The sequence below is a fragment of the Triticum aestivum genome, chromosome 2A (assembly GCF_018294505.1).
Source record: "Triticum aestivum cultivar Chinese Spring chromosome 2A, IWGSC CS RefSeq v2.1, whole genome shotgun sequence".
Classification (NCBI taxonomy): Eukaryota; Viridiplantae; Streptophyta; class Magnoliopsida; order Poales; family Poaceae; genus Triticum; species Triticum aestivum.
The window spans coordinates 655246306-655268718 of NC_057797.1; the positions used below are offsets into that span (position 1 = coordinate 655246306).

General features: G+C 44.3%; 4 protein-coding genes across 4 annotated transcripts; 2 read left to right on the forward strand and 2 right to left on the reverse strand.

Annotated features, from left to right (window-relative positions):
* The first annotated feature begins 434 nt into the window (after positions 1-434).
* LOC123190011 (ankyrin-1) lies at positions 435-9320 on the forward strand. The gene is made up of 11 exons (XM_044602554.1): positions 435-572; positions 646-711; positions 809-985; positions 2032-2163; positions 3337-3476; positions 4946-5032; positions 5110-5232; positions 6344-6487; positions 7488-7589; positions 8364-8623; positions 9000-9320. Exons 1-11 carry the CDS (start codon positions 551-553, stop codon positions 9049-9051), a joined length of 1305 nt encoding a protein of 434 aa, XP_044458489.1. The 5' UTR covers positions 435-550; the 3' UTR covers positions 9052-9320.
* A 2248-nt stretch (positions 9321-11568) lies between these two features.
* Positions 11569-14875, forward strand: LOC123190014 (4-hydroxy-tetrahydrodipicolinate synthase 2, chloroplastic-like). Its single transcript, XM_044602557.1, has 3 exons — positions 11569-11829; positions 12743-12823; positions 13758-14875. The coding sequence occupies exons 1-3, from the start codon at positions 11705-11707 to the stop codon at positions 14683-14685; spliced, it is 1134 nt and encodes a 377-aa protein (XP_044458492.1). The 5' UTR covers positions 11569-11704; the 3' UTR covers positions 14686-14875.
* LOC123190013 (guard cell S-type anion channel SLAC1) lies at positions 14852-17290 on the reverse strand. The gene is made up of 3 exons (XM_044602556.1): positions 16372-17290; positions 15492-16297; positions 14852-15400 (listed from the first exon to the last, which is right to left on the reverse strand). The coding sequence occupies exons 1-3, from the start codon at positions 16906-16908 to the stop codon at positions 15016-15018; spliced, it is 1728 nt and encodes a 575-aa protein (XP_044458491.1). The 5' UTR covers positions 16909-17290; the 3' UTR covers positions 14852-15015.
* Positions 17291-17431: 141 nt separating this feature from the next.
* On the reverse strand, positions 17432-21812 carry LOC123190012 (ankyrin repeat and zinc finger domain-containing protein 1). The gene is made up of 7 exons (XM_044602555.1): positions 21463-21812; positions 19971-20434; positions 19274-19388; positions 18488-19120; positions 18298-18396; positions 17895-18017; positions 17432-17800 (listed from the first exon to the last, which is right to left on the reverse strand). Exons 1-7 carry the CDS (start codon positions 21757-21759, stop codon positions 17528-17530), a joined length of 2004 nt encoding a protein of 667 aa, XP_044458490.1. The 5' UTR covers positions 21760-21812; the 3' UTR covers positions 17432-17527.
* Between the last annotated feature and the right edge of the window lie 601 nt (positions 21813-22413).

The window sequence follows — 22413 nt, forward strand, 5'->3', positions numbered from 1 at the left end:
ATTCAGAGTGCGACACGTGACGGGCGGCTGAGAGCGCGCTAAGTGACGCTGATCATTGTGAGGCTTTCGAAGAAGCGGTCGTCAACTAGTTGCTCCCTTTCTATACTAGTCAATGTGTACGTGCAATGCACGTTAGTCTCGAAGTACATTAAATGCACGCGGATATTAAATAAGATATTATTTGCGTGTTATTATGTGATTAATACTATATTTGGCATAAAATTAACTACATGCTAAATATGTTGAACACTCGACATTGAAGCAATCTAGGTCGTTGGATTGACATGATTTAATGATCAAAATTAATTGAATCTGCCTATTTGGCTCTTTTTATATTAGTATAGAAGTATAGATATAGATTTATCTACGAAGGGAGTAATTTTCTCCCTTTCATCAAAGCCCAAAAAGCCCAAGATCAGTCAACACTCGTTCCCGTCCAGTCCACCGTATCGTCCGTTTCGTCGTTCCTTGATTCCCTCCCGCATATTAGCCGACTCCTTATTTTTTGCAAAATCGAAATTCGAACCCCAACTTCCGCAAATCCATCGCCATGGCGTCGCCTCTCGAGTACGGTAAGCACCCCCAAACCCTAGCCCCAACACCCCCCAAGTGCGGGCTCTTACCGAACTCCGCTCGCCCGTGTAGCTCTCGCCGTGCTGCAGGCGCGGCTCCTCCAGGCGGCGGAAGACGGCGACCTCCCCCTCTTCAAGAGTACGTACGCGCGCTGCGGCCTACGATACTATCTCCTCCTGCCTGCTCTGTTAAACTCGCTCGGACGCTCATTTGGGGTTTTCGCTCCGTCTCGCAGGGACGGCGAGGGCGCTGGACGGCGGGAAAGGCCGCCTGAGGGAGGCGGTGGAGGGCGCGACCGCGAGTAACTGCGGCGCTCGGGCTTTGCACGTCGCCGCCGTTCACGGGAGGATGCCCGTGTGCGCCTACCTGGTCGAGGACCTCCAGGTGAATGTCGATGCCACCGACGAGTCAGGTTGTTCCTTGTGTTCCATCTCGTGCTAAGCGAAACACTCCGTTGTCAGAAATGAATGTCTAGTCACGTTGGGAAATCTGGGTGACTGAGCAGCACTCCAGCCGCGCATCAGATTTCTCCAAGTTTGTACGCTGCCTGTACCCTGTAGGTATATATAGAGTATACTTGTTGGTTTCAGTTTTTCTGGCGATTTGATTTGGCTTATCTCATGGTATGTTTTTCACTAGGCAAGAGTACAAGTTCTGCAGGGAAATTGTAATTAACTGGATTGTAATACTGAATTTGCTAGCGTTGTGGTTCAGTGGCAAATTTGGTTAACTGGTAGTTGCTTTAGCGTCGGTGTATCTTACTGTAAACTGTAATAAATCGACCAATTATTTCATGTTTCTGAATTCTGATCAAGGTAAGTGTTACCTGCATGCTTAGGTTGCTTGCTCGATCGAATCTAAATTAAATCTGATCTGCATGATGCATGATTATGGAGAACCATTTTCCCATGATATCATTGTCTCTGCTGCCATGACCTTTTTTGAAAAGACTGGTGCCATGATTTCATACACTAGAACGGATAAATAAGTTGTTTCCTAGATTTTAGCTTATTGGATTAGACATGAAGACTGCATGCGTAATCTCAGCCTATAACACACAATCAGGAAGGGAGGGGGGGGGGGGGGGGGGGGGGCGGTACTCCTGATTTGGAAGCATAGCATAAATTACAATTTGATACAACTGAACAATTTTTTAGTAGACTTGCGTAGCAGACTGACATGCCAATTTGTCAAAGCTGAATCATACGAGGATGATTGGTTATGTGCACATTGACATCTCTATCCTAGTTTTGTGTTAATATTTTTATTGCATTGTTTTGGTACTTATCCTGCTGAAATCAGCACTATGCACTTCATTTAGAGAGCCACATCAAAATGAAGTATGTTTATGCCATGCGTCGTTAGTCAAGGTACTTTTCATGTATTATAGCAAAGCAAAGATGCTTTGCTGCAAAAATCTCTGTTTTGACAAGCCTTTTCTTTTGATGATTTTGATAGGCGAGACAGCTCTGAGTTATGCAGCTGTTAATGGAATTGTGAATGTTGTGCGCTATCTTCTTGATCACGGTGCCAATCCAGATAAGTCTGGTCCGGGAAACCGTACTCCTCTCCACATGGCAGTTGGACAAGGTCTCTATCTATTTTCTATTTCAGTTGGGACTATTTATAAATTGTTTCCTTATCTGTTTTCGCTGAATGTAAATAATTGTGGGATAACCATTATATGTTGGAAAACAGGGAACTACCCATGCAGTAGCAAGGTTGTGCATAGTTATTATTCAAGGTTGACATGGTTATTCACTTATGCTTCTTGTTGTAGAGATTTCTCCACGATGAATGGGTCGGGTGGGTGAGTGATTTTGGTGTTTTTTTTTCTGTTTGTGCAAGTAAATGATGTGTTTCAGTATAAACCGAGTAGATAACATCTGAAAGTCTGGACCTAAGCAGTGGCCATTCAAACTTTAAGAGTTACCAACTGACCATCCTGTAGTTCTAAGACTTACCAATACAAATTGATAATTGAGTATTTTGATTTTAAATTTGAGAACAATAATTCTCGTCTGAAAATGGTCAAACCTTTGTATTCAACCGATATCAGCTCAATTAAATTTTGTGTTTAAATTTACGATTGAGGCAGGAGGAAACTATTTCCTAGCAATATCAGCCAGGAAAATTTGTTATTCGTCAGAATATTTTGCAACCGGTTTCTAAATCTTTGCTAGGTAGTATCAGAATTCCTGTTTATTTGAGTTGAATTTGATCAGAACTTGAGATGTATAGACAACAATTCCATTCCTACTTAAGGCTGAAAATGATCTACTAATTTATATACCTATCGGGGAAAGAAAATAAATCTGTAAGTTCGATTGCAGCAACTATCTGAACCAACTCTGAACATGACACATCTATGATGAATTGCTGTCATATACTTCCTTTGACCATCTGGATTTGCTAGTCCTCATTAGTGTTGCAGTTATCACCAGAGTCATTAGAATTTTCCAGGTTTGCTGTTATTATATCTTTCTTGCCATTTGAGATGGTGCACATCACATTCAGACATGCAAGAAGTTCTTTTGTTCCTTTCACATGCTGGTGTGATAAGATACAGGGAGGTTTATATTTTAACTGGCAGGAGCATTGCCTATTCACAAAGGGGAAATAGAACCAACATTTACATTATGGATATGCTATATTATCATACTTGTCTATAACAGTGCCTATTGCAAGGTCTGACTTTTAATTAAGAAAACTGTGAAAGAGTAATAATACTGACCTATTGCATGATCTGTATTTCTAATTCAGGGAATTGTGAAATAGTAAAGGTTTTGCTGTCAAAAGGAGCTGATGTCAATTGTTATTCTGACTCGGGGACGCCACTGCATATTGCTGCTGTATTTGGGTTAGATGGTGCTATGAAGATTTTGTTGGATCACCATGCAGATGCAAGTCTCACTATTTTACCTTGTTTGCTCCTTGTACTTAACTAAATCTGAGAATGGTTTCATACTTAAACCATACTTGAACCATACCCGTGCATGTATCTCTCAAAACCATACTTGAACCATACCCGTTTAATGCCATTTTCAGCCCAACCAAAACCAAACCCTCTATTTTTTCCACCCAAACCAATTTAAACCCAATGCATAACCGTGGGTTTAAACCCAATACATAACTATGGGTTTGCTTCAATGTATATATGATTGCACAAATCAACATGTTAAGAAGCAAATGACATAGAAAAGGCATAAGTGCATCTACAATAGTTTGGGAACAAAGTTATCATTGAGATACGGTCAACACATAGCAAGAGTCAAAAAGACAATGCCCACGAATGAAAAGCTCACTGACAAGTGTATTAAAACCAATTGCTTGGCTAAAGCACAAGCAAACACATTCGATTTGCATGTGGTGTTTCCCCATAATACAGAATTACATAGTGCATCGCAGCATGTACGCGGATCAAAGATATTCGTTGTTGATGCGTCCTTGCTTATTGCACATAACCAATGCCCAGAAACCGGTTTGGACCCATAGTTTATAGCCGTTAATAACCAAATTGTTTAAGCCCATAACCAACTATACCCAAATTGGTTTCTTCACATACCCAAACCAAAACCAAACTAAAAAAGATTCAGCCCAATAAAACCTGAACCAATCAAACCCAAAGTAAGAACCGAACCGTTTCACCCAGTTTTTTAATAACCATTCTCAGGTTTATACTTAACGCACCAAGTACTGCACAATCCACTCCATGAATATGCTGCTATATAGCATATTTATGTTGAAGTTCAATTGCTGTAACTTCGCTTCTGGGGTTGGAACTGAGTAGACTTGTACAATTTAGGGTATCAATGGATTAGATATATCTGACCGGCACAGTGCCAAATCTAAATCAAGTTGTCCTGGCTGTGATATTTGCTATCTGGAAAGAGAAGATCGTAAGACACACACTTTAGTTTTTTTTTCTTGATACTCCGTGGCTCATTGGAGGGAAGTGCTTGAAATAAATGGAGTAGATTAGGAACAAATTTGGTTCGTATTAGGTAAGTCAATGGATCTTATTCCTAAACTCGTTGCGTGCTTATGGTTTGACTAATTAATGTCATGTGTTCACTAACAGTGTGCATAGGTTTATATGTTTGTATGTAATATGTGACTCCAAATTTGTAACCGTGTTTTAGCAATATGGTTCTTTATGTGGTTCTGTTACTACCACTTCTTTGCTTGCCTCATGTCTGCAAACTTTCATCATGTAAGGGTGCTAATTTCCTTATGCCCACCTATTTGTAACCGTGTTCTGCCAATTTGGTTCCACCTGTTCATATTCTGTGTGCATACCACTTTTTTTGTTCTCCACATGTGCCAACTTTCAACAAGCTGAAGTGCTAATTTTCTTCACCTTCACTGTCAGTGTAACAAATCAGTTTGCATCGCCGATACACCTCTCATTGTTGCTCTCCGAGCTCACCGGCAGAAATGTGTGAAGCTTCTGATTAAGGTGGTGTACATTGTTTGTGCAACCAACTGAAGTTATGCCAGTCTTATTTAGAGGCATCTGCAATATTTTCTGTGTAGGCCGGTGCTGATTTGAAGGGTCTTGGCAGTGCTGATCCCGTAATAGTTGCTATAGATGAGGGTTTAACTGATTGTCTCAAGTGCTTACTAAATGCTGGCGCTGTTCCCAATGTCCTTGATGATGTAAGTTTTGACCTTTTCATTCAGTTACCAGTGCATGTTCTTCACAATGGAAATTGAATTGACGACTAATTCTTGTTGACATTCAGATATCTAGAAGATGTTCTTGCTCACAATGCGGAAGTATTTTGTTATGATCTGCAGGGCTATTAGGACCTTAGGAACCTTGTCCTAGGAGAAGGATGCACACTCGACCTTTGTAGTAGTAATTCCCTTGTAACTAGGCATATACCATTCAAACTGGGGCTATTACAAGATTAGGACTCAGACTGTAATGCATTGCTGTGTCTTCATTCTGACATGCCTTCCGGGAAAAGTCCTGACAGCCACATGCCCAGGGTAGTGGTATACACTTCCCTCCCTTACATACAGCTGTCTGAGATCTGGAACATCCGCAAGGTCAGGTGTGCTCGACCCTTGTTGGCCTTAGATGATGGACTAGAGACCTTCTAGCATGACATAGTTGAGGTGGCCGCCATAGCATCGCTTTGTTGCATTTGGTGATGAATCAAGCACTTAGATGATGTATCAGTTATGTCTGCTAGACCCACCTTGACACTGCAAGTGCTTGTGAGGACAACCAAAACCTCAAGGTTAATGGGTGGCATTTAACATACATTAGAATAGGTCGATACTCTACTAGATGTTCCCTGCACGCACAAAGGCGGGTTCTTTAATGTTTACGGTCTTCGATGCAAGATTTTAACTATGGTTTCCAGTCATGTTATGACAGGGTTTTGCGCAATAAATCCGATGACATTATTTTCATAACTTTATCTACTATTTATTTTCATAAACTAGTGGCCAAAGGCTCAAAGGTTCAGTGCACAGATCCCATGCAGACCTATCCTTGTGGATGGAAGTATTCCTTCTGTTCATAAATGCAAGATGTTTTGGCAGTTCAATTTAAACTGCCAAAATGTCTTACATTTGTGAACAGAGGGAGTAGTAATTTAAAGGCAGTATAATAAGTGAAATTTTCATTATTGCCATGTTCAGCTCTAGCCAGATGTTGTATGCCACCTATGGCTGCTATGTTAAGTTGTTACTGTGATACCGTCATGACACTGGTGGGCCCTTTCAAGTAAAATATGTCTCTGTTTATTCATAACAGTTTGGACGCCTGCCAATTGAAGTTGCTGCATCTTACAATAGCCGGGAAGACGTTGAGATCCTATTTCCAGTAACTTCTCGCATTCCATCGGTGCGTGATTGGAGCATTGATGGGATAATGGCTTACGTAAAATCAAAAGAGAAGGTACAAACTAGAACACCATTGTCATATCTAAGATTTTATTATTATTTGGTCTTAACAGTTCTTGCAGTATTCTGTAGATTCTTCAATAATCAATGTGTACCCTCACTTGAAAGAAAGTATTTGTTGCACTAGAGCATTTCCTATTCAATTCATTCTTCAATTATTACCCCTGAGTTCAAGAGCTGAAAGCATGTAGACAAAAGTAGCACATATTTCCATTCACCTTTCTTGAAGGCAGCATTGCAATTGGTTTGCTATGAACTATGAATTAGTAAATCCATAAATTCATCGAGATTTAAGGGTCTAGTAGCAGGAACAGGAATACTATCAATTTGACTTATGCTTTCTCTAAATATATCACATTTAGTTCCATTACATTCTGTAGTTGCAATTATGAGCTACTTGTCTCTTTGGGGGGGGGGGGGGGGGGGGCAAATCAAGCACATAATTGATCTCAAATAGATACTTGTGAAAGCTATGAGAAATGAATGTGTAGTCATATGTTTACCTCGGATAGTTCCACATTGGATGGTGGATGCGGCAGTTTAGTGGTCATGGAGAAGGTGTAATTTCAATGCGTGAGGTGGCTTATTTAAAATTTAACAAACTATGTCACGTCTAGCTACCTAGTGTGTTCATCCCTTTTTCAATAATTCGAGTGGGAAGTTGGAAGTTTGCACAATAGCACTGAAATTGTGAAATATGACTGAATGTGTTCCCATTCCACGTTTATGTGGTAATTCCTAAATGGTCAAGATTTTCGGATATGGCTTCTCGGCAGAAGTATCAGCATTGGGTAACACAGGTTCTTTCACTGTTTTGGAAGCAGTTGTGAATGCGTTATGTGCATGTTCGGAGTTTGGGTGGGGGTGGGCCAGTGGGGGATATGTAAAAATAAACAAGTCGCATAGGTCAAGCTAATATTAAGTTGGCTGATTATATCTGCTACCTTTCCATATATGTCTTAACCATATGTATCTGATATACTCCAATTGTACAGGATGACCCTATTTTAAAATTGAATCCATCTAATATGAAGATAGAAGGAAACAAAGCATACAAGAGAAAAGACTATATTACTGCAGCAAGGCTCTACACCATGGTATATTTTCCACGATGCTGTCTTATCACTCCTAGTTTACAATTGCGCGATATTTTAAGGAAAGTTATGTAGTTTCAGAAAAATCAATATTATTGTGATCTATCGGCAATTGTATGGCTTACACGTGTGTTCATGGTATCTGCCAAACGTTAATAATGCCAGTCTCTTGATTGGGATGCTATGGAAAGCCATTTTTATCGTGATTAGAGGAAAAGCCTTTCCTGCCACTTGAACTTTGTGCAATCTGGCTGTCAGTATTTCATACTTCCTGCTGCTGCTTTAGGTGTTGTTGCCTTAGTCAGTACTGTCAATTAAAAAGCAGGTTGCCCTAAACTTCTACCTTCTCTTTTGTTTGCTTAAAAGGAGAAAAAAGGCAGCCATTTGTTGTGGCTTGGTACGATCTTCAGAATGTGGTGAACTTGAATGATCGTAAATTATCCCAGGGTTTATTGGACCCCCTCGGGAATGTTTCTGCCCGATTTGCTGACGAGTTATATGGTGCCATGCCATATACGTACCAAATTGCCATTTTAATTTAGGTAGGTTAGAAAGGCTCTAATTTGGATGGCTTAAAGTCTTAATAACAAAGTAAAATTGCATCCTATCTAATCTGTATGTGGGTTTATCATACGATTTATGCAGAGCTTAGCACTTACCCCTTTCAAAAAAGTTTTGCCAGTTTAATTGTACTCATACAAATGCCCCTGATGAATTTTTATTTAAGTGGTACCAGTTAGCAAAAGTGATAACTACTGGTTTGATTTGTTGGTGTAGGCAGAAGGTGACTACCCAGAGAATGTAACATTGATTGCAAATAGAAGCGTTTGCTGGCTTAACATGGGTGAAGGAGACAAAGCTTTGCGGGATGCTCAAATTTGCAGGGCACTGCGTCGTGACTGGCCGAAGGCCTGCTTCCGGGAAGGAGTCATTATGCCGTGGTCCTTCTGTCTTCAGGACTATGAAAAGGCATGTGATGCATTCCTTGATGGCCTCAAATTAGACCCATTGAACACTGAGATTGAGAACGCCTTGAGGTAGCCTACTCTTCCCCGTCCATTGAATTCTTAGTTTGGAAGGACAAAATTCACTAGATTCGGTGCGGCACAATAATTCAATCAAATACGTACATATCATCTGTAGCTGTCATCTAGAAACACATTAATTGACTTGCTGGTGACTTCTTTTATCTGCAAAGAACTTCTAGCCAGTAGTTTGTAGATGATTTTATTTCCTGTCATTTGGGACGTGAGATGTTTCCAGAACTCCTAGGGAAGCTGAACCGAACCGTCTACTATGAAACTCCTGTATGCTAAATAGTGCTTGAATACACAAGAGCATTATCTAAACATGCACCATGCATATGCTATATGCTTTTGTATACGCTGTAATTGTTGGAATATGGTTTTTCAGGGAGGCTTTACATTCCCTGGAGGTATCACATGCTGTCAAGAAGGGCCACTGAAGTGTCATCTGCCCCAAGAAAGGAAAACTTCTATGATGTTAAAAGAAATTAACTGATCTCGACAAGCAGATTATGTGATTCGATCACTCTGCAGTGCGCTGTGGCCTCCAATGTAAGAATATAAAAGTTGAGCGCTTAAATTCAGTATTGCACCAAGAGCGTTGTCCACGGCTTCACGTCATCTCATGTCAGATGAGGCCGAGCAGTTTGGGCAAGCTTGGGAGTTCCCTGCATAACGAAACAACAATTACTGAAACCTATTGTCTTCACAGAGGGAGTATTTGTTTAGGCCTCCGAAAGTACCTACAAGAACTCAGCACGAAACTCACTGACCCATTTAATCTCGTCCACAGAGGTTGGTAGATGTGGTGTCATGAAAAAAGCAAGACCTGACCAACTGGTCGCTGCATCTGTTTGTCTCTGTTTAGAAAAAAACATTCAAGCCAGTCTCTTGTAAGGGCATGTACAATGGTTCTATCTTAAGAGTGCCAGGTAGGATAAATGATGAGGTGAAGGAGAGAGAAATGATAAGAAAAGGCTTGTTTTATCTTATTTAAGAGAAGACAAGAGATGATCTCTTAGCACAATTTGTTTCACTATGTTTTTAGGAACAACTAATTATTGAAGATAAGACTAAAAGATGACTCATTGTAGACATGTCTTTTTGTCATCTCTAATTTACATGCAAAACTTAAGATAAGACTATCTTATCAACCATTGTATATGCCCTAACATTCTCTCGCTATCTAGCTCGCTGGGCGCTGGCGATGGCCGTAGTTATGCGCATATGATGCCCACGTCGGGCCTCTTCTTTTTTTAGGGAAGGGCGTCCTTTGTTTGCAAACCCAGGAATAGGGAAAATTTTAGTAAGGTGTTTCGGACGGCAGCTTCATGGAGCCTGTTAATGAAAATAAATCAGTTTGAAAATTTTCTGTTTCAAATATCGCTAAAAAATTATATATGTGAATGATGAACGGTGTATGTGCTAAAAAGCCATATGTTTGTCTTTTGTAGCTCTTATTTTAACATATTGCATCAACATACTACTATAGAGCACCAAGATGGGAAGTGAGGAACAGCAGCTAGGACCTAGCTGCGTCCCTTTGGTCCAAGTTTTTGAACCAAAAAATGCAAAGAGAGAAAACTTGCAGAATGTTCTTTGTGGAGATTTTAGCAGGAACAATGTCATCTCTAAAAGTGAGAGAGTTGCGCGTGATGGGAACTAGGGTTGTCACAAATTGCCTTCTGTGCGTGAGAGGAGAGGAGTAGAGATAGGGTTCATCGAGCAAATGGGTAGGATGCAAATCTGGAATCTTGAAGGTACCCTTTGACTCTCCTTAGTTCGACTAAATGAACTAAAATTCACATTATATTTAAATTTTAATTCATTTGATTTAATTGAGTGCACGTGTTCCAAATTTCATTTGATTTGAGGGCACGTGTTTCAAATTTGCATGCCTACAAATGAGGAAATTTCATCCCAACCCGTTCGCTGCCACGTCATCTAACATGTCACAACCCAGTCAGCATAATGAGTCAAAGGGGTTGTTTGGTTGGTGCCCATGCCAACCCTACCAAACGAGGGCTTGCCCCAAAATTTTGGCACAGGATTTTATCGCCAGGGTTTCGCCCGCAGGTTGCAGCAGAATCTCAAGGGGTGACAAAATAATTGGCAGTGATAGGCGCGATCCAAACACTTACCAACCCATCGGTGAACGACCAAAAATTGCCCGGATAGCTCTAGGCACCCATCCAAACAACCCCAAAACAACTATGGATGTGACTCATCACAGGGGATTTCAAGAGTGAAAACTATGGGGCTACTTGGTTGGTGCCCATGCCACCCCTACAAAAACGAGGGTTTGCCAAAATTTTGGCACAAGATTTTGCTACCAGGGTTTCACCCATAGGTTGCAGCAGAATCTCAAGAGATGACCAAAAAAATGGTAAGGATATGAAAAAATAGGGGGATGTTTGGATTACACCTAGGATGACCACGCCAAATTAGAGTGAGCCAAAAATTTGCCGGAGGAATCGACCGCCCGCGCTTCGTCGGCGCATGGGCATCATATCTAATCTAGACGACCAAAATATTGGCGTGGAAAGGGAAGCTAGGCTTTAATCCAACATTCACCCATGCAGTTAGTCAACGCCAAGATTTTGGCGTGGTGACCGTGGGCCACGATCCAAACTGCCCTTCAAAACACCTACCAGCCCATCGGTCAACAACCAAAAAATTGGCAGGGCAGCTCTGGGTCCCATCCAAACAGCCCCAAAACCACTATGGATGTGATTCATCACAGAGGATTTCATCAGAAGTGATTTTTTTTTTAGAATGGAGTTTTTTTTTTGAGAATCAGGAGTGAAAACTACTATGTACTTCCACATTTCGCAAGAAAAAAACTATGTACTTCCCTCTTTTCCCTCTTCCACGGGCGAGTCGAAAAGCCCAGGCCACTGTTCTATAAAAAAGGGGCCCAGGCCACACCGTACCGTGCCGTCCAGACGTGACCAGCCCAACCCAGCCCAGCGCATCCAGACGGGTTAGAAGCCGTTAGTCCCGTCTGCCTACGGCGTCACCGCGTCAGCCACGCCCACACCCAAATTCCAAAACCCTCGCCTGGTTCGCTGGTTTCACTCGAGGGACGAAACAATGATGGCGGCGCAGCCGACGGCTACCCCGGGGGTCCGCCTCGGCTGGAAGGGCCTTGGCGCTCTAGCGTCCCCGCCGCGCCTGGCGCTCTCTCGCTCCACCGCCGCGGCGCTCGCGTCACACAGGTTGCCCCCCGGTCTCTGTGACTACGTTTTTTTAGTGTATATAACCGATTTGTTGATTACTAAAATCGGAACAGTCTGATGAGAGTACTTATGTGCGAATTTCGGTTGAGATTCCTGGATTTGTTCGGCCATTGGATACTAGTCAGTGAGACAGTGAGATTGGGTGGATAGTGAATAGAAGGCCAGCGAGAATTGGCTTCCCCCCGGCAGAAATGAACAGAACTGGATTAGTTATTTAGCTGTAGTTCTAGACTTGGACCTCAGAATAGTTAGTGTATTTTGTTTTGAGTGCTAAATTAAGGATAATGACAGCGTGTTTGCTCTTACTTTAGTTGGCACCAAACATGTGGGGAGCTGTTTGGCTGTAAAACTATTCCAGTGTGATGGTTGCCTTTTATTTATTTATTAAGGAAGCAGATTTTATACTAGCAACTTATCAAATAGGAGGCACCAGACAATGTGGTGGGTGGACCGAGTCTGTATTTGAGCTATAATTAGTCAATCTTTGCAAATCCTTTGTTTCTAGTAATAGAATCAGTAGCTATGAAGCCTCTTTCTCAAGGAAAAAACAAGAAATAAGTAGTACCAGTAGGCGGCGCCAACGTATTTCCTGAGCCACACACATCTTGGTAGGTACTCAAGAAGGTTCCATTGCAGTGTTATATTTTGCACTTGTTTTATTCAAGAGGCTGTGTTTATAATATGTTTCATTTGTCATACAATATGCACAGCTTCCCATCTTGATTATTCAGGATTGTCATCCTTCTGTAATGTGCAGTTTTCCTTCCATTGTTAGAACTGGACATGGGTTTTAGCTTTCATTTTTGCACCCTTGTTTCAGCCTGTCTATTCTGCCTGATATTCTGCTCTACTTCCAAAAGCAACACACTAACGCCAAAAAGTGCTTGTACAGGGTTGGCAGAGGAAAGTTTTCAGCTGCGGCCATCACTACTGATGATTATCTTCCAATGCGAAGTACTGAAGTGAAAAATCGGTGACTTTTCTATCTCTAAATTTAGAAAGCCTTGGTTTCTTGTTTTATTCATTTCAAAATTTAGAATGTCTTGGGCAACTTCTTGCAATGGTCAGTATCTGTAAATTTTGATATCGCTGTTCATTGAGTTAGGTCAAACAAGAAATATATTCTTACTTAAACTGACGGAGATTACATCAATTTGGCCCTTTTTTTATGGCATGGTACTATGGCAGCCTGGATAAAGTCTTGAGGGCCAGATGCTTTACTGGCACACCAATTGATGATCATGTTTGCTTCCTTCTGTTTTCTGTTGCATGGGAGGAATATGACAACTCCCCAAAGCTACTGAGAAGTAGAAATGTGAAGTTAAATTTATTGTCTCAGAGACAAGGGATGAAAACATACTGGGAGAAGATGTTTACCAAGTCAAAGTTATTGTGTTTGTGTGATCAATCCTGTTTCAACCATCACTCGGTTTATTGTTGTAACATCAGGGCCCACTGGCATAACTATTATCTTCTGCAGTTTGTACCTTTTGCTAAATTGCCACATGTACTTCTGCACCATTTCTCTAGCGAATTACAATAAGTCCAGGTATAGCCCCTGAATTATTGTTTTGCTAATAGAGAAACAAAGGATGTTCTTAACTTCTTATTATCTTCCTTTATTAAGCCAATTCTGTAAAACTAACCTAGTTTTTGTGAATTATCCCTTGTCTCGATAATCTAGTCAATTGTTGTAGATATGAGAGTCTAAACTAAGCATATTATATGCTTGGTTCATTCTGCTAAACAAATGATGCTTGTACAATCCTAGTGAATGGCTAACCGAGGGATTTAGTTGCTTAGTAGCCACATGACTAACATGGACCATCTTGTTTGCACACAAGTATTTGATGACTTTGATACATGTCGATGTCTGCTGCTTATATCTGATCTTTCCCTGCCTGCAGGACATCAGTGGATGGAATCAAAAGTCTCAGACTAATCACAGCAGTCAAAACCCCCTATTTGCCAGATGGGAGATTTGATCTTGAAGCATATGATTCTTTGATAAACACACAAATAAACGGGGGTGCTGAAGGTGTAATAGTTGGTGGTACAACAGGAGAAGGTCATCTTATGAGCTGGGATGAACACATCATGCTCATCGGGCACACTGTTAACTGCTTTGGAACTAACATTAAAGTGATAGGCAACACGGGAAGTAACTCAACTAGAGAAGCTATTCACGCTTCAGAGCAGGGATTTGCTGTTGGCATGCATGCAGCTCTCCATGTCAATCCTTACTATGGGAAGACCTCAACTGCAGGACTGATCTCTCATTTCGACGAAGTACTCCCGATGGGTCCAACAATCATTTACAATGTGCCAGCCAGGACTGGTCAGGACATACCTCCTGCGGTCATTGAGGCTCTCTCAGGTTATCCAAACATGGCAGGAGTGAAAGAATGTGTTGGACATGAACGGGTGAAGTGCTACACTGACAAAGGTATAGCAATATGGAGTGGCAATGATGACGAATGCCATGATTCAAGGTGGAAATATGGTGCTACTGGAGTCATTTCTGTAACTAGCAACCTTGTTCCTGGTCTCATGTGCAGTCTCATGTTTGAAGGGGAGAACACAACGCTAAATGAGAAGCTACAGCCTCTGATGAAATGGTTATTTTCTGAGCCTAATCCGATTGGTCTCAACACTGCCCTGGCTCAGCTCGGTGTAGTGCGGCCAGTTTTCAGGAGGCCGTATGCCCCTCTTTCTCTTGAAAAGAGGACCGAGTTTGTCCGGATTGTTGAAGCAATCGGGCGGGAGAACTTTGTGGGACAGAAAGAGGTGCAGGTTCTGGATGATGATGATTTTGTGTTGATCAGCAGGTATTAAATAAGTGAGTTCATTGTGCGCAATGTACGTTGACGAACAGCGGCGGTTCTCCTTTTAGACATTTTATTTGTTCAAGAGTCGTATGTTTATCTTTTCTGTGATTGGAAGTTAACGTGGAACCCTGTGGGCTTTCTTTGCACCCTATAATGCCAGTTCTACTGAGAAATGAGAATAAGCTAAGAGATGTACAGCTCTCTTGTGATCAATCCATAGATAGTGTTCCTTCTAGCTCTAGCTTACAACAATTAACATAGTATTATAAGTGTCTTATTTATGCTGATCAAGCCATGGAATGCTGTAATGCTGTTTAATCACACATAGTATGCACAACTAGTCTGTTTTCTCCTCTTCTTCCTTGTCTGCAGAGTTGCTCTTGGTGATGGAGGAGACGACTGAGAGCGGCACCTGCTTGGCCCACCGCTTGATGTCGTTCACCCTCTTGCCGGCCTTCCTCCCCTTGCCGTGCGGCCTCCCCGCGCCGCTCTGCCGGTCCTTGGTGATGGCGATGGCGAGGTCGTTGGGGAACAGCGAGCGCCAGTAGAAGGCGTGCAGGAGCGTCGACACGAGCAGCAGCGACACCATGGTCGTCGACATGAGGGAGAGGCTCAGCGCGAGGGCTCTGCTGGTGAAGCACGGCACGGCCTCGGCGTACTTGACGGTGGCCAGCGACGCCGTCGTCATGGGGAACGTGTAGGACCACCACGCGATGGAGAACCTGTTGAATTGACACGGCGAATGATCATCAGATGATCGGATCGGACGGTGGAGTGCAAGCGGATATGGGTCATGGATGGGGTGGTGCTCACCGGAAGCCACGGAAGAAGTTGATGCGCACGACGAGGGACATGTAGAGGAAGAGCGCCATGAAGAAGAAGGTGCGCGCGACGGCGTCGAAGCTGCCGTAGATGGCCGCCCAGGCGAGGCTGGCGGCGGACGGCGTGGCGATGAACATGGAGTAGACCGGGTGCAGCTCCATGGGCAGCGCCTCGTTGGTGGGCAGCCGCTGGTAGAGCGTGACGAAGACGACGATGTAGTGGGACACCCCGATGGCCCACAGGAACTTGCCGGCCTCCTCCCACCCGACCCTCGCCGCCAGGATGGCGCCCACGAAGTTGCCCACCACGGACAGGTGCGACGACGGGTTGGCCACCTTGCACAGCCTCCGCTTGCCGCCCGACAGCCACTGCCCGTAGATCTTGAGCTCCAGCGCGAACAGCGGCGCCACGAACGCGCACCACACGGCCGGGTGCAGCCTCGCCGGCGCGAAGGCGCGGGGGAGGCCGATGGCGAGGAACATGGCGGCGATGGACGGCGTGAAGAAGAAGTTGACGCGCACCGGGTGGAAGAACTCGCGCCGGATGGCCTCGAAGTAGAAGACGCACTTGAGCGCGTAGGTGACGGACGTGGCCACCAGCACCGCCGTCGCCAGCAGCCACACGGCGACGTTGATCATGGGCGTCACCCGGAGGAACCCCATCGCCGGGCTCGCCGCCAGCGCGCCCCACAGGATGGCCTGGCTGCCGAGCCCCAGGCAGACCCCGAAGCAGCCGATCGGGAACCGCAGCAGGAACGGCCACACCTCGTCCTTGGGCAGCAGGATGTCCTCGTAGTCCTACGTGCAAACAGTTCGGTCGGCATGATTTTTTCAGCGACCGGCAAGGACAAATGGATGGATGGATGACTTACGCGGACTTCGTCGAGCTCGGGGCCGCGGAGCGCGGCGAAGTAGCGGCCGGCGGGGACGCTCTTGTTGAGAGGGTCCACGTCGGCCGGCCTGCCGGCGGGCTGGCCCTCGACGCGGTCCAGGTCGACGCCGTCGAGCTCCTCCTTGATCCTCGACGGCAGCATGGAGTTCTGCTTGCTGAGCGTGGACTTGGTCCGGAACATGCTGAAGTCGCCGCCCCTGCGCGGGGCGCCGTCCGGGCCGAGGCCGCCGCTGTGGTTGAGCACACCGAGGCTCTTGCCGCTGCGCGGGAGCGCGCGCTGCCCGGGCCTGCCGCCGTTCCTCCCGCCTCTGTCCATGCCCATCACCGTGACGCCGCTGCCCAGGGACACCTGCCGGCTGAAGGCCCTCTGCGCCGGCGGCGGCCTCCGGTCGCTCCGGAGGTTGAGCGGCCCGCTCATGGACGTCTGCCTCGGCTCCTCGTGCTGCGCCGCCGCTGCGCGGATGTCCACCGCCGCGTGCTGGCCATTGCCCGCCGCCGATGGCTCCGCTCCCGACATCCCGCGGCTAGCTACTCGACGGCAGCAAGAACTCAGGTGCTCGAAATGTTGGCGGCGTCGCCGTCCAGCGCCGATATAAAAGCTCCGGGCTCCGGGGAGGATGTCAACGTGAGCCGTGAGCGGGTGCTTTCACGTGTGCCGTCGCCGCGATCATGCATGCACACGGAGAGGCCATTGCTGTCCAAGTGGTTGGCCGATGCCGAGGACACCATGGATCTCTGCCAGCCACGCCTTTTGCGCCAAAGGGGAGATGGCCATGGCGAGGTCACGGGCCGTGGCATCCACTGGGTGTGCGCTGCCGTTGCCGTCGCGCCGGTCACAAAATCGGCGAAAAAGCTCGGAGGTTTTGTAGCCACGACGATGCGTGAAAAGCAGGGGGTCGGTCGAGGAGCCCTGCCTAGTGTGTTCGGGGCTGTCATTTCGGCAAAAGCTCACGTGTAGGTACCCAGCAACCACGCACGACCGAGCATGTGACCTCAGAACGGAGAACCAGAAAACTACCGGTTCAGATGGCGTGAAAACATAAGCAAAAACTGGCAGATGGGCCAGCTCCGGGCTAGTTCATTAAAATCGAAGGTACCACAAAATCTTGGTATGTTTCTCCACGGCAACAAAAATCTCAGTCATCTTCCAGCATTTCTGAATGGAGATGCATACATGTAGTGCTGCAGTACTTGTAGCTGTACCTATGGAATGGTACCTTGCCTGCCAGGGACGAGAAACAGCATGAACATGTAGCGTCGTTTGCCGCTGCTGTAGTCTGCGTGGAGCTGCCCGCCGCCGCCGGGGGCCCTGATGTGCCGCCTGATTGAACTGCTAGCGCCGCGAGCCTTCTTTCCGCTGCCGCTGCTCTCTTCTCTCTTTCGTCGGCGAGTTTCCGGTCTCGTTCCTCCTGATTAACAGTGAATCGAGATATAAATATGTGTGTGGTTTGAAAATATACCAAAGATGTGCTTAGCCTAAGATGGTTGCCCTTTAGTACATACCTGCATCGAAAGAGCAACAGCCTGGGGATTCTTATGTTTCAGGCCTGGCACAGAAGCAGTTGATTTACCCATTTGGCCAACTGAAGTGCCTTTAGCAACAGGTTGTGATTGCGCTGCTAGCACCTGCAGTTTCGAAGGATTAAATGTCAGACATAAGCAGCTAGATCAAAAACATATCTAGGGGTGATGAATGTATACTGGCATAAGTAACAAATTAAACGCCAGCAAAGCAAAGCACTATATTTGGGGCAACCAGTGAATGGTGTTTAAAAAAAGGGCAACCAGTGAATGGTACTTGCAACATATCACCAGATAGTGTATTGCATTCATGTGCAACCAAGTATAAGATATACATGCAGTCATATTTACTCACAACAATCATAATAATGAAACCATTACCAACCTTCTCTTTTTCCTTTTCCTTTTCCTTTTCCTTCTCTCTAGCCTTCTTTTGTTTCTTCAGTTCCTTTGCTCTGGCTTTCTTCTTGGCATCCTTCTCTGCCTAAAGAACAATTACAGATCAATTTACACAGCCATCTTCTTCCTCATTCAACGAGAACAAGAAGAGTTTATTCACAGGACATGAAACTCACCTGTTTTGCAGCTTGTGATTCTTCCATTTCCTTTGTTAATGCACTAGGCACATCAGCAGCATGCCAATCCCATTTGTCAAGGTTGAGCGCCATGAATCTTCTGAACGTATTTCTGACTTCTTTATCTGAAGCCAGCAGGTAAGGTGTCTTTCCTCTTTCATCTTTGATACAAGGATCCAAACCCTGCTCGAGCAATTCCATAGTTTGTTCAACATTGCCAGCCTTTGCAGCTTCATGGAGAGGTGTTGTTGCATTATTAGATGGTATAGCCATTGCTTCATGCGAATTCGATGAGTCCAAAATAGGTTCCTCAGGGGACACACTTATTTCTTCCCTTGCTTCTGTACTTTGCTCAAACTTTGTCACATTTTCCACAAGGGGTAATACTTCACCCATAATAGAGCATTCCGTCTCATAATAGAGCTGTGTTAGGTTATTGTATACGCGTTTCGCTTCTTTCAAGGTGGGCCGATGAACAGTCAAAGGGAGTGGACGAATATCACATGCTTGCAATACCAATTGAGCCTTATCCCCATCAAAGAGCATCTGGCGGTTCTTTGATGGAGCGTATATATAGACACAAACACAGGCGTCAAAGTATGGCTTCCAAGAAACTATTAATTCTTGAACTTCCTGCAATTAGACCGACAATAACAGCAACAAATAAAAGAAATATAAGTAAACCATGATCAAATTTGGATACTAACTTGTAATCAGGTGCTAACATCTACTAGAGTTCCAGTGAAAAAGCACCCAAATAAACTTATGCTCTAAGCTGCGCATTACCTTTTTCAATGCTGCTTCGTTATAGCGGCGGAGAGAGGAGCCCGCTGAGTGTGCAACCTTTCCGGTAGCATCTTTTCCAGACTGCCTCTTTCCAGCCTTTGCCCTTACAACATACCTAACACATAAATAAGTAAGAATTATCAGTTATTACTAACATTAAGTTAGAAACAGTATTGCCAACTAATTTTGCTTGACAAACAAAAAATCCAACTAATTTTGCCAGTCACAGAGGTACAACTATGCTGACTGAAAGAATAAAATTTATTCTGCAAGGTGAACTTGACATGGTTATCAAAAGCGACAGGAAAATGATAGTGGCTAGATTATCTAGTTTAATTCAGTCAAACTTTACTATTCCTCTGTTCACTTTTGTAAGACGTTTAAGACAGCTGAAATTGAACTGTTTTGGGTGTTATCTTAAATGCCTAAAACGTCTTACAAAAGTGAACGGAGGGAGTACTTTAATATTTATTGTCTAGGAGCATTTCTTACTGTTCCAATGAGAAAAACATCTCTGTCATTTTTTTAGAAATAATTTATTCTGCATACGGCAAAATTACTGAATGTTGTCATAAAACTGAGAGTGTTGATGTTCTTTATCATGTCAGGGTGTACACAGAAATTCATCACGGTAATGTCGATAAAGAAAATATGGCTAACAAGCATGGATAATATTAGGGACTGACAATCTTGTTACCTGTGAAAAGTTTTATTTGCTAATATTTTGTTTCCATCAAAAACACATCCAGCAAAATGTCCACCACTTGTTAATATAATGATCCTCAAATGTGATGCATTGCGAGGTTCACATGCCAACTGCTTCACTCTATTTATCATCTCATCTTCATGCACATATGATGTAGACCCGTGACTTTCCATTTTTCCAGATTTGCAGTCAAAAAATGGTTCTTCATGTTCTTTGAACAGCACGCATCTCCAAAAAGAAACTATGTCACCAGAATGACCATGAAAAAAAAGTTTCTTCCTGAAGTCTTCCTTGCCTTTAACTGAGAGCCGGTGATCCGATGCAGGCACATCTTCCCTTTCGTCCTCAGAACCAGATACACTAGATACCTCCAAATCGTCAAATAGAGAATCAGAATCAATTTTTTCCAAGTCTTCTTCCTTGATAATAGATTTACCAGCAACACTCAGCTTAACCTGACAGGATTGCCAGAAAAACAGATTCAAGAGTGTCAATAAGATGAGAAACATGTAGCATGGATAGGTTTTTGAGAATGACTACACAAACCCCACAGTAATTAGACTAAATATAACAACATCGGGAGGAGATTCATGCTTTTAAATCCAAAGTTACACTAAACAATAACCGTTTTACTTTCAAGTATGTAGCAAGTAGAAAGTTTTGCATTGAATCTTCACAGCATCAAGATAATGTTGAAATAAAATTACCCCAAGATCAAATTAATGATTACGAACTAACCAGTTTAGTCAGGTGGGTCACCAGAGTAGTAAAGTAGATAATAAATAAATAAATAAAAGAATGCAAAGTGGACCAGTAATGACGGCATAAACATTTCCAGTTAGTAGAACATGAACAGTGTACTTTTTAGTGAACATTTCGCTGTTGATACGAGTGACGCCATGTGGATGTAAGATATGCACCAATGCAAGAGGAAGGGCAACAAAGAGTGGATTGATTCCTATGAAATATCTGAATTTGGTAGAAAACGTCAAACACATGTAACAAACAAATCTTCCATGTCGAGTTTGTGGAGGCTATATCAGTTATATTATGTGATGGCGCCCAATTTATAGTTACTTAAACAAATAAGCTGTTAGTAAGGAGCTTTCGCAGAACAGTGTAGCCAAAGACGGCAATTTTAAACTCACCCTGATAGGGTTTCAAGTTCTAACATCTAGAATTTGGGGCTCCGGTGCAACATAAGAGGCTTCTAGTTAGCTATTCCTAGGTACAACTGAATGATTGGATGAATCTAGAGGCTCAATTGATTACTATCTGCTGTCGTTCTCAGGTACTCCACTGAACAGCACATACAGCTGCAGGTTCGTATTTCCATCTGCTGAAGAATGTGTCCTATGATCAACACTAGCATCTAAACACCATTCACACTTTTTCTTCAGTTGTTTCTTACCACATCAATCACGTATTATATACACGAAGGAAGATGCGATGTCAGGTAAAGAAGAGGGATGAGGATATATACGTTGAGGCGGTGGAGATCGGACTTGAAGTGCTCCCGTTGCTCCTGCAGTGAATCGAATTCGCCTGCGCAGGTGTTACACGTCCACCGGAACCCCGCGGCCTCCGGCGGTTGCTGCTGCTGCAACGGCGCCGGCGCCGGCCGGGAGGGTTCGGACGGCTCCGCTGGGGAAGGGGCCAAGGCGGGGTGGGACCGGAAGAGTACATACGAGTCGAAGAAGTCCGAGGGGAGGTCGAAGAGCGAGCGGGGAGGTCTATTCTCCGGCGCGGCCGCCGCCATCTGGGGGGCGGAGGAGGCCATGGCTGTGGATCCGACGTTTCGTGCCCGTGCCGTCTCGTGCGGTACGCGTGGAGGCGGATCTGCCTCATCAACCAGTCATCCAAAGGCTTGTGCGATAGGTTTGCCGTCGGATCAGAAATCGACGTCGCAGAGCAACTAGTCAGCCTTCGCAAAGACAATAAAAACGTCGGTTCTCTTATTTGCAGATTAGTCCTGGTTGCAAATTCTTATTCACGCCATTAAAAAGGATATTTCCAAGATTGCCATTTCTTGTTTGTTTTTTTGCATATATCAAGGTTTGAGATTGCTAATCAGGTCCGCCGCCCGGTAGATTGTTATTTCTCATCGACTCAACTTGTTAAGTAACTTGCTCTTTTGTCAACCCTAGCCGCCACAAAAGTTTTCCCATGTCGTTGCCTCGGTCCCCTTCCTTTCTCTCTTCTAGTGGCCTCGTTATCGGCTAGAGGAGTAGGGACTCACCCGTTGCGTTGTTATTAGTGTTAGTATGGTCTTGTTTCCCCGTCTGTGATGATAAGGTGGTGGTTGCAAAGACGAGTTGGAATAAGACTTCTCCCTACCTCGACGACGTCTGATCTGACACTAGCGAATGGCCAATGAGGGTATTTGTCATCAGATTTGTTGTGTCTCTTCGAATCTTGGCATTTGACGTGTCAA

Excerpts from the sequence above, each read along its gene's own strand:
- LOC123190011 (XM_044602554.1), top strand. The coding sequence starts at position 551 with ATGGCGTCGCCTCTCGAGTACG. Across the intron at positions 712-808 it reads CGACCTCCCCCTCTTCAAGA|GGACGGCGAGGGCGCTGGAC; the intron begins GTACGTACGCGC and ends TCCGTCTCGCAG. Across the intron at positions 6,488-7,487 it reads ACGTAAAATCAAAAGAGAAG|GATGACCCTATTTTAAAATT; the intron begins GTACAAACTAGA and ends CCAATTGTACAG.
- LOC123190014 (XM_044602557.1), top strand. The coding sequence starts at position 11,705 with ATGATGGCGGCGCAGCCGACGGCTACCCCGGGGGTCCGCCTCGGCTGG. Across the intron at positions 11,830-12,742 it reads GCGGCGCTCGCGTCACACAG|GGTTGGCAGAGGAAAGTTTT; the intron begins GTTGCCCCCCGG and ends GTGCTTGTACAG. Across the intron at positions 12,824-13,757 it reads AGTACTGAAGTGAAAAATCG|GACATCAGTGGATGGAATCA; the intron begins GTGACTTTTCTA and ends CCCTGCCTGCAG.
- LOC123190013 (XM_044602556.1), bottom strand. The coding sequence starts at position 16,908 with ATGTCGGGAGCGGAGCCATCGGCGGCGGGCAATGGCCAGCACGCGGCG. Across the intron at positions 16,298-16,371 it reads CCGAGCTCGACGAAGTCCGC|GACTACGAGGACATCCTGCT; the intron begins GTAAGTCATCCA and ends GTTTGCACGTAG. Across the intron at positions 15,401-15,491 it reads AACTTCTTCCGTGGCTTCCG|GTTCTCCATCGCGTGGTGGT; the intron begins GTGAGCACCACC and ends TCAATTCAACAG.
- LOC123190012 (XM_044602555.1), bottom strand. The coding sequence starts at position 21,759 with ATGGCCTCCTCCGCCCCCCAGATGGCGGCGGCCGCGCCGGAGAATAGA. Across the intron at positions 19,121-19,273 it reads ACGAAGCAGCATTGAAAAAG|GAAGTTCAAGAATTAATAGT; the intron begins GTAATGCGCAGC and ends GTCTAATTGCAG. Across the intron at positions 18,018-18,297 it reads AGGAAAAGGAAAAAGAGAAG|GTGCTAGCAGCGCAATCACA; the intron begins GTTGGTAATGGT and ends TCGAAACTGCAG.